The sequence below is a fragment of the Argentina silus genome (genome assembly GCF_951799395.1).
Source record: "Argentina silus genome assembly, chromosome: 4".
Classification (NCBI taxonomy): Eukaryota; Metazoa; Chordata; class Actinopteri; order Argentiniformes; family Argentinidae; genus Argentina; species Argentina silus.
Window position 1 is genome coordinate 7,850,484 of NC_139658.1, and position 10,764 is coordinate 7,861,247.

Here is a 10,764-nt window from a genome sequence, read left to right on the forward strand (position 1 = left end):
CAGTGAATTGAACATGAATATGAACGACATGAATATCTAGCAGATCATTGGCCTCCTGGTCTTCCCGGACTGACCAACCAGAATCCTGCAAATGCAGTCCTTTCGGGCAGTTTGGGCTGAGCTCACTCTCTCTCCTTCTCTCTCTCAGATGTAAACAGTGAGAGGAGAGATGTGGGTCAGCACTTGTTCTCTATCAGCACAACACTTAGAGAGGGAGGGAGGGAGTGTGTCTTCTATACAGTACATGAAAGAGCTCAGATAGCCTAATCTACATTGGTGCAAATCAAATCATAATCTCTGGTTTGAACCACTCCATCTTTCAAATGCAGATAGTAGTGATGTGATAGGCTTATCTACCGCCTATAGAGTTGAAATGACTATATGTATGTGAAGTGCCAGACAGTAAAATGTTTCCTTCATTTCCTTCATATAAAATGTAATTTGATTAAAACAGGCTCTAATTCTCTCCAATTACCCAAATGACAATAAAACATGTAGTCTGAGTCACAGATTAGAATAGAGGATTGGATTAGAAATGATTGAAAAATCTAGGGGAATAGCGAAATAGTGGACTTTTATAATCCCTTACAATGAGCAAACACTCAAGATAAACAAACCTTTACACTACTAACACACTACGACGTACACAGCATGCTGTTTTTGTCCAGCAGTGACCCACAGAAATTCCTAACATGTTTTTCATCATCATCAACAAGCTATTCACATCATCTGCAGATGAGACTGCTGTAATCAGCATATCTCTCCAGAACTCATCTGGCTGGTACAAATCTCCCAAGAAGCTCCTAGGAGCAGGGGGATATGGAATGCAGTCAATCTGGGTCATCAACCCCCCTCTCTCTCTGCTCACTGAACTCCCATAACTCTCTCTCTCTCTCCCTCTCATCTATACCACCTTATCTGTATCGTGTCAACTTCCGCAAGGCACAGAGCAGACAAGGTTTTATCTTTGTTTACATTGTGTAGCATGAGGTCATAAAAGTCCATTGACAGGAAAAGCATTGCAGGTTACCGCAGTTCAACCCACAGTTCAACAGCTCTAACCTATGGTCCCAGTTTGGTCCCAGGTAACCACAGTTCAACCACACAGCTCTAACCTATGGTCCCTATAAGGTCCTTCCACCAAGGTCCTGCTTAGAGAATCCTCCCTGGGTCTCTGGTAGCAGGTAACCACAGTTCAACAGAAGTGAAGAGCAAATTCAGCAACTTTTGGGAGGACAAATGGAACTTGATCAAAATTCTTATTTACAACCAATGCATTTGGCCTGTAACTTTCAATAGGGGGTTCCACTGTTCAACCCTACAGCTCTCTGACTCTAACCCATGTCCTCCTCTAGGCTCCTCCACCGCCAGATCTCCAGCGTCCGGTACAGAAGGTCCTCGTACCCGGAGATACCATGGCGGCCACCGACACTGAGAAGAGTGTGAGGCACAGAAATAACATCAAGAGTGCCCAGACCAACCCGTCTGTCTCCACGCCAGAGTCTACCAGTCAGACCAACCCCCCTCTCTCTCACACAGAGACCATGAATCACAGTGAGTCAATACAGACAGGACAAAAGAGATGACCTCCATAACTGATTACAGGTGTTGGCATACAATAGACAATGATTTCATTTCATATTGATCTCATCCCTCTGTGAGGGAGTAAAGTACTTATTGATTTTGATGTGCAATCCTTTGGAAATTCATATGAGGGGGACTTTGTGTGTTCGTATGTTTGCATGGGTGAGATAATGTGAGTGGGTGATAATATGAGTGAGAGCTTCTGTTGGCATTTCAAACACTGCCACTCTCAGAGCAATCTGCAGTCTAGGCTTAGGCTTTCCCTCGCTAAACCAGATCTGACTACTTAACGGGAGCAGAGTAAGAGAAGTCGTACGTTCACTCCGTTCAAGTGATCAAATCAAATCAAGTTAGCAAATCTTGTGTTGATGTATTTTGGTGTTGTCAATTACAAATCAATGTGAGTAAACCTTGTGAGGTATTCATACAGTAGAGTACAGCACACCATGCTATGCAAGCTACTGTATACAGTACATTAATGTATATAAAATGAAAAATGTCATGCATGAATTAGTCTTCTTTAATTAAGGCTTGGCCATAATAGTTTAGGTTTGCATAGTGTGTGTGTGTGTGTGTGTGTGTGTGTGTGTGTGTGTGTGTGTGTGTGTGTGTGTGTGTGTGTGTGTGTGTGCAGGTGAGATGATGTGAGTGTGTGTTTGTGTGTGCAGGTGAGAACCACGCTGATGATCTGACAAAGTGGAAGAAGCATGTAGAGGTAAATAAACCTAAGCCAATATATTCTCTATCATTCTGTTCTGTTCTATTGTATTCTACTTTGATTAAATATATACTATCCCATCCTATATCTATTTTCTATTCTGTTCTATTCTACTCTATTCTTCCCTCCCTGCAGCAAGTGAAGACTGAGGTTCTGGAGCACGTCCAGGGCCAGCTCAGTGACCTCCTAGACAGAGCTCTGACAGAGTCTGTCCAGTCCCTCACACAGAATAACGGTCACCCTGTAGCCACAGAGGGGAAGGTAACCAACAATCACTCATCCAGGTGAGGACCTCCACTCACTCACTGGGCCTCGGGTCTGATAACACTAGAAGCTGTTTGGATGCCTGATGAGGTGTGGAAGTCAGCTCTCTGACTCTTCACTGAGTTGTGAGAGATTTGTCCATTCTTTTCAGAACGCACAAAATGGAGGATGGGAAAGTGTTTATGGACAGACGGTCGATTCTAGAGTAAGTGTGTGTGTGTGTGTGTGTGTGTGTGTGTGTGTGTGTGTGAGACACCTGAACAAGGGAAAGGCTTGAACTACCCTATTGGTTAAACTAGATCAAGACAATTTTTGTACATTACATACTGTTTATTTATTACAGCACTAGTGTCATAGATTATGTGATAACTTACAAAAGTAATGTGTACAAGACAAATAACAAACTATCATTTCATAATGAGTTTCCTGTGTTCCTTCTCCCCAGTGAGCTGTTTGAGATCAACCACATCAGGACCATCTATCACATGTTCATAGCAGCCCTATTCCTCTTCATTATTAGCACACTGGCAGTGGACTACATCGACCAGGGCAGGTGTGTGTTTGTGCATGAGTGCGTGCGTGCGTATTTGGGGTGCGTGCGTGCGTGCGTGCGTGCGTGCGTGCGTGCGTGCGTGCGTGCGTGCGTGCGTGCGTGCGTGCGTGCGTGCGTGCGTGCAGATTTGGGGTGGGTAAGCTGATCCTGTACCAGGGTCTTGTGCCAACTTCAAGCTACTCTGGCTCAGCCTGTCTCTGGGAGTGGGAGGCTCACACAACTTATGATTGACAGCTCAATTACTCTAAAGTCCACAAAGTTTAGACTTAACTTCATCCAGTATCTCCTTCCTTCCCTCTCTCCCTCCCTCCCTCCCTCCCTCCCTCCCTCCCTCCTCATCCCCTGCCTCGCACTGCCACCGTGTCAGCCTGTCTGGCTCAAGTCTGCCAGAGATAGATACAGCAATCCCAGCCTAATGATTCCGTAGGCGTTGCCATGGGTAACACCAGAGTTCTGTGATGTTTGTGTGTTCTGACAGGCTGGTGCTGGAGTTTGATCTGTTATTCTACGCCTTCGGGAAGTTGTCCACGGTGCTCTGGGCCTGGCTGTTCATGTTTGGTTACACCCTGGCAGTTCCCTTCTACTCCCTGAGGTTCTGGGGGGCGCTCTACCACAACTTCCCCTCCAAGGTGGCCCTGTCCCTGGGGGCAGTCCTGGTGCTCTCCGCCCTGCAGACCTGTGTCCTGGGGGTGTTCCCTGTCTACGTGGTGCTCCACTACCAACTCCCCCCGGCCTCCCGCTTCATCATCATACTGGAGCAGGTATGAACACTACATCTTTACTAGTCAATCTGGTACACTACATGTAGTATGTAGTACTATTATTAGTATGTATAGTACTTACAAGGGCTTGGCGTGCAAAGTGACATATTCCAAATTTGACAGAGCCACAACAAAACACTGATTCTGAGCCGATTGTACTGTGATGAGTCTTTGTTTAAACACTCTATTTCAATGCAGTTAAGAATCTCAGTCAGCTCCTTTTACCACTTTATGGATCTCATCAAGAGCTTTCGATTTCTATATAAAACTCATTTTGTCCCAAAATGTCACTTCGGCCTTTTGCGTGCCAAACCCTGGTTATACAGTATGTATGTACTTGTGGGGGCAACAGTGGGTATATGAGCATAGACAAAATGTTACTATGTCTATACAGTATGTACTTGTACTGTTGGGGAAAGAGAGTCAGATCATAAGGAAGATATAGCCAGGAAGTGCAGTAGGCATAGAGGCAAACAGGTAGGAATTATACACAGTTAAATATACACAACCAAAACCAAGGAGAGGGCAATAAATGTCATATTGACCGCCACACTGCAAAATAAATCAGGTGACTGTGTAAAGTCTCTTCAACCCTCCTGCCAATTCTAAAAAAACCACACTGCTGATGAATCACTAAGTGGTGTGCAGCCAAGATAACGATGGTCAATCTAGTAATCCACCTGAATTATAAATGCAACCTTTTGATGACTTTGAGGGTAGTGTGATAAGGAAAGCAGGCTAGAGATGAGAGGCTTCCAGCTGGAGACAAACCAACATACTAATTATTGGAGTATAAAGTATGAGACACATTAGAGATTAGCTCATAGAGCCTGAAGCAGTGCTCTGAAGGCCTACAGCTGTTCATCATCCCCATCATATGAGATGTTGCTGATAGAACTGCTAGTTTATAGTTGTTTCCTGCTGTTATTTATCTACCTGAACAGCTCATTTAAATTCCCTTCATGAGGCAGATAAAATATGTTGACGTGTTGTGTTTCCCGCTTTCAGATCCGCTTTGTGATGAAAAGCTACTCCTTCATCAGAGAGAATGTTCCAGTTATCCTGAAAAACAAACCGAAAGATGGTAATGACTCTTAAAATGTCTGTTTTACTGCTTTACCGTTCTCAGTTGGAGTATGATTATAGTATCAGAGACACATGCAGGAGTAGGAGCAGTGTACCGCACCACAGTGCACTTTAGAGTCTTGCCTAGATTGAGTTCAGGTAAGGTAATGAAATGAAGTAGAAAACATACTGCTTTATTGCTCATAGTTTTGGTATCATTATATAACTGTCAGATGATGCACACAACAGTGCACTTCACCTATAGAGAAGTCTATCCAGGTGAGGTAATGCTGACTAACTGACCACATTGCTCTGGTTTGCAGGAGAGGCTTCCAGGTTTCCATCATTCTCCAGCTATTTATACTTCCTGTTCTGTCCCACTCTGATCTACAGAGAGTCCTATCCCAGGTAAGAGAGACACCTACATGGTATAACAACAAGTTACAACAAAATGCACGGCCAGTCTTGCCCAAGCTGTCTAACCGTGCTACAGCCGCTGTCCAATCTTGCTGCACACTAGATTGTAACAAGGGTTATACAAATAATTCAGTAGACTTTATTGTGTTTTTAATCCTTGATCATTTTGACTCTATATGTATTTTAAAAGGTGTCAAATAAAGTTGTGCATTAATGAATGAGAATAAAGAATTCAAGTTCAATATATGATATTCAGCAGTTCTATGAAGTATACTCAACTATAAAACCACCATCCCTTCCTTCCCTGACAGGAATCCCTACATTAGGTGGAACTATGTTGGCGTCACCTTTGCCATGGTACTGTACACATGTTTTTAACCATATACTACAATGATGGATTATCTGCATGATGGATTATGATCAATCTAAGCATAAATATAGCACTGTGGATGCATCTTTTAGAGTGTAATAAATTAACATAGCAATTTGGTTTCCTGGACACAGATTAAGCCTAGTCCTGGATTAAATCACACTTTCAATGGAAAACCTCCATAGGCTTAATCTGTGTCTGGGAAACCAGCCCATAGAGTATACAATTGTAATGATCTGTCTCCTTGTTCCTCCTGCAGATTCTGGGCTGTCTGTTCTACGGCTACTTCATCCTGGTGCGACTCTGCATCCCTGTGTTTATGAACAAGGTGAACCAGCCCTTCAGCATGCGGACGCTGGTCCTAGCCATGTTCCACGCCACACTACCAGGTACCTACTGTACCAGCTAACCCGTATTCACACTACTGTGACAATCTGAGCTGAGCTGTACTGGGCTACCTGGTTATACATCCACCGTAGTTATGAACACGGTGAACCAGCCCCTCAGCACGCGGCTCCTAGCCCTGCACTACGCCAGGCTACCTGACAGCTAACCCTAATTCACGCTATGTACTGACATAACTGAGCGAAGTTAATATTTTTCCCAGTGTTCTACTATGAGAGACAGTTGTGGATATCTCCGGTCTCTGATAAGAATTATCCAATTACACTGTGAGATAAGACTGTGTAGTCACCAGCGATCAGCCTCTGTAGCTTATGGCTCTATGTGACCTATGAACCCTCAGTGTTAGTATGTTTTCATGTTGCGGTAGTACAGTACACGCTAAGTGGATAAGTGCTGTGGTAAGTTTTGAAATGAGCATTATGCTCATAAGGGGTGGTGCCTCTCTGTCTGACCCCTCTCTCTCTCCCTCTCTCTCTCTCTTTCTCTCTCTCTCTTTCTCTCTCTCTTTCTCTCTCTCTCTTCCCCCCAGGCATGATGATTCTGCTCCTGACCTTCTTTGCGTTCCTCCACTGTTGGCTCAACGCCTTCGCAGAGATGCTGCGCTTCGCTGACAGGATGTTCTACAAGGTAAAACTTCCTGTTTACAACAAACAGTCCATGTCTGTCATACCTCTGTAATAACACACTGATGTCCATTAGAAGGAAAGGTTTCTAAAACATAGAAACTGAAATCCTATTTTCATCATCAACTCTCTGTGTTAATGATCAGGACTGGTGGAACTCGACATCCTTCACCAACTACTACCGCACATGGAACGTGGTGGTCCATGACTGGCTCTATTACTATGGTTACAGAGACTTCCTCTGGGTAAATATAGTTCAAGTTCAAAGTTCAAAAGCTCTATTGTCCATTTTGAGGGTAAAAATGGAAATTCATTATCAGCTTCCATGGCTTACAACACACATCACACACAAAATACAGCAACATAATTAGAAGTATGCATTGTAAAGTGCATTATTGCTTAAAACTACGATGGGCATAGTCCAGGCAGTTGAGAGTCCATTAGTACCAGATGAGTCTTGATGAGTCTAAAATAGCTATTGCACTTGGGATAAATTAGCAGCTTTTCCTTGCCAGTGGGTCCTTGAACCAATGGCGTGAAGGTAGGAGCTTAAATGAGCTGTGGAGTAGGTAGTATCTCCCAATGTCATCCCCTGCCAGACCTTTCAGGTCTGTACTGCTTTGGGGATACAACTGATACACCAACAGATACAGAAAAAGGGTAACACTTTACATTAAGTTGCCCCTTTATCATTAGAGTAACACTGCAATAACTATAACAACATTCTATAAACATCTAAATGTGACCATAAACTGATATACAGCACACAGATGTACATGTACATAGTACATCGACAGATACACACACACATACACTGATAGAGAAACTAATTCCAACATTCTAAACTCACGCCTGTGACCTCTGCCTGGCTTTCTCCAGCTGTCGAGGAGGAGATTCCGCACAGCGGCCATGTTGTCTGTATTCATCGTGTCAGCCTTGGTCCATGAGTACGCCTTCACCATGGGCTTTGGCTTCTTCTACCCAGTCATGTTCTGCCTCTTTGCTGTGATCGGGGGTGAGTGATAGCCAATTACGACCTGAAGAATACTCTATTTTATACTGTGTGCTGGCCCTTCAAGAATAGCTCTACTGTCCTATATAACTAAAAACAGGTTGTTTTGAAAGCAGAATGTCTCTGATGCTCATAGTGTGAATGTTGATGTTTTTTCCCTGGGTCGAGATCTGGGTCAGTCATCTAATACAGATATTCCCTTTTGTTGGCACTTATCACATGTTCTCTCCTGCCCTGTCCCTGTCCCAGTGGTGTTCAACTTCACTATGAACGACAAGCGCAAAAGTCCTTTCTGGAACATTATCATGTGGACCTGTCTGTTCATTGGCCAGGGGGTCCAGGTGTGCCTCTACAGCCAGGAGTGGTACGCCCAGATACACTGTCCTCGTACAGGGGTAAGTATACTGCACTGTCCACAATATGCACCAGGCCTACTGGATGTCAGCCTTAGTAACTAGATTAATACCCACACAAATACCCAAAGTAGTCTTTCTCTGTTTCATTATCTCTGCTCTCGCTTTCTCCCCCTCTCCCTCACACACACACACACACACACACACACACACACACACACGCACACGCACACACGCACACATGCACACAGACAGACAGACAGACAGACAGACAGACAGACAGACACACACACACACACACACACAGACAGACAGACAGACAGACAGACAGACAGACAGACAGACACACACACACACACACACACACACACACACACACACACACACACACACACAGAGACACACAGAGACACTTGCCCACACACACAATCCAATGTACATAACAGGTCAAGTTACGCATGTTGGATGTATTCTTTAGAAAGTGTGTGAAGATCGGATCCAGGGATTAGGTTCTGACCCCCTAAGCATTTGGTATTACCCCAGATGTGTGTGGTCTTGGGTTGGATTGGGTGGACAGATGGGCAGAGACGTACTTACACCATTTCACCCAGCTAAGGCTCAGCTCAGTGCAACCCTAAGGCATCCAGAGCCCAGTGCGTCATTGACTCACACAATGCTTTACATAGATACATCCCAAAATAGAAATGACACACAAAAAAGATTACATCTGATGAAACATCGCAGAAGTATCAAGTAAATTAGATTACGGTTAAAGTGGCGTAGAGGGGAAAACAAAAAACACAGATTTCTAAACTATGATTATCTTCCCAAACAGGAGGGCTTCTGGGAGCTGGTCACACCCAGATCCTGGTCATGCAGCCATCAGGCGTGATGCTGTGATTGACAGATGATGCCTGTGTCCAGGGATGGAGCCATGGAGCCAAGATGGCGCCTCAGCTGCTGAATCCTCCACTGTACACTATAGACTCAGGGTGAAACTGAAACCCAAACCTAAACCTTCTTTTCCGCCTTGCTGGAAGGAAGAGTTTTCAAACACAGTAAACAGATGCCGTGTGTGGAACAGTAATAGAATAAGCGACATGGACACATTCTCCATTTTGTAGGTGTCAAGACGCTCCTGGATCAAGAGTTGTCCTGCATTATTATGTTCATGCTTAGATTCTGATCCCTCAGCCTGTCTCCAGTGCCACTGCATGTTTAATGTTTGTAAATTCATGCTCTAAAATCCAAATAGTGTTTGTAAATGTGTAAAGGTTGAATGTCACTAGGAATGAAACTAGGTTATACTGTAAATATAGCATTAAAGGTAACTAAAGAAACAGAATTAAACACACCTGGTCCTGGCCTAACAGTGACAATCAAACAAGACACTATGACGTGAGGAAGTGGAAGTGTGATTTATTGACAAGTAGGACCTCTACTCCTGGTCTCTCTCATCATCTCCTCTGCCCAGCAACATCTGATCTAGTACTCCATCCATCCTAGGGAAAACATGATCATGAGTCAACCCACAAGCCTGGACTTGTATTCTTAATTCCTCCCACATTTGTCCAGAGCATAAATTTGATATGACAGATTAAAGTTTAAACTAAGGTGTCATGGCTTTTCTGAAGGAGCTCATGTCATCATGCCAGCTCAGAACTAGGAATCTCTGAAATGTCCGATTTGGAAACATGATACTTGAGTATCCCACTCGGAGACTATCAGAATCAACCAATAGGAACCTCTACGCAAATAACTTGCGTGAATTCCAAAGTTCAGAGTTTCCAAGATGACATGAATGACCATAAGATCTCCAAACGTAGAGTAGTTGCTCAGTGTGCTTGCTGCAGTGTGCCTACCTGGCCTGCAGGGTGCGCAGTGCGTTAATTCTGCCCTTGTTGGTGTCCAGCTCCAGCAGCCGTGGGATGTTGCACATGAACGAGGGCTGAGCAGGAAGCTTCCTGGCCAGCCACATACACCGCAGGGTCTTATCTGCCTGCCACAGTGTCGGACTTTGGCCTAGTGCTATCTCTCTATGAGGTCATACAGGAAGCAGAGGGTTACACGCTGCTGTCATGTCTGTAAGCTGTGATGAAAGGTGTGATTGTGCAATACAGTGCATTTGTGCATTGCCCATTTTCTTGCCATATGACACACACACACACTGCTGTGTAGCCTACCTGACTCTGTTGTTGCGAGGGTATGGCTGCAAAGGTAAAGGTGTGGACAGCTGTGCCACTGTTGATGGATGCGGGGGTACAGGTGTGGGCAGGTGTGCTAGTGCTGATGGCTGGGGAGGGAGAGATATGGCCAGTGTAGGCGGAGGCTTCAGACTGCAGCTGTAGCGAGGTCTCAGGGACCACTGCAGCTTCCTGGACACCACAGTCAGGACAGGGTGGGGCAGTTCTTGGGTGTGGCAGGTGAACGCAGAAGCCAGGTGCAGGTTGTAGTCTACTCTGAGCTGCAGAGATACACGTAGAACTGTCATTGTTGCTGTGAAAAAAATCACACTTTATATACATAAGTAATATTCATTCTGTAAAAGTCTACTACATTTGAATTATAAATGTTTTTGCATTACATACACTGTTATACATGGCACAGCTTTACATTGTTACTGTGTAACAGTAACTGAA

The 10,764-nt window shown here is 44.4% G+C and overlaps 1 protein-coding gene across 1 annotated transcript; it reads left to right on the plus strand.

The window, feature by feature from the left end:
• Positions 1-1,064: 1,064 nt before the first annotated feature.
• On the plus strand, positions 1,065-9,017 carry soat2 (sterol O-acyltransferase 2; the record flags this gene model as incomplete). Its single annotated transcript, XM_083667662.1, has 16 exons — positions 1,065-1,085; positions 1,356-1,554; positions 2,253-2,299; positions 2,438-2,586; positions 2,718-2,771; positions 3,012-3,119; positions 3,598-3,880; positions 4,889-4,964; positions 5,269-5,353; positions 5,674-5,719; positions 5,992-6,121; positions 6,667-6,764; positions 6,907-7,005; positions 7,640-7,775; positions 8,022-8,167; positions 8,961-9,017. 16 exons carry the CDS (start codon positions 1,065-1,067, stop codon positions 9,015-9,017), a joined length of 1,734 nt encoding a protein of 577 aa, XP_083523788.1.
• Between the last annotated feature and the right edge of the window lie 1,747 nt (positions 9,018-10,764).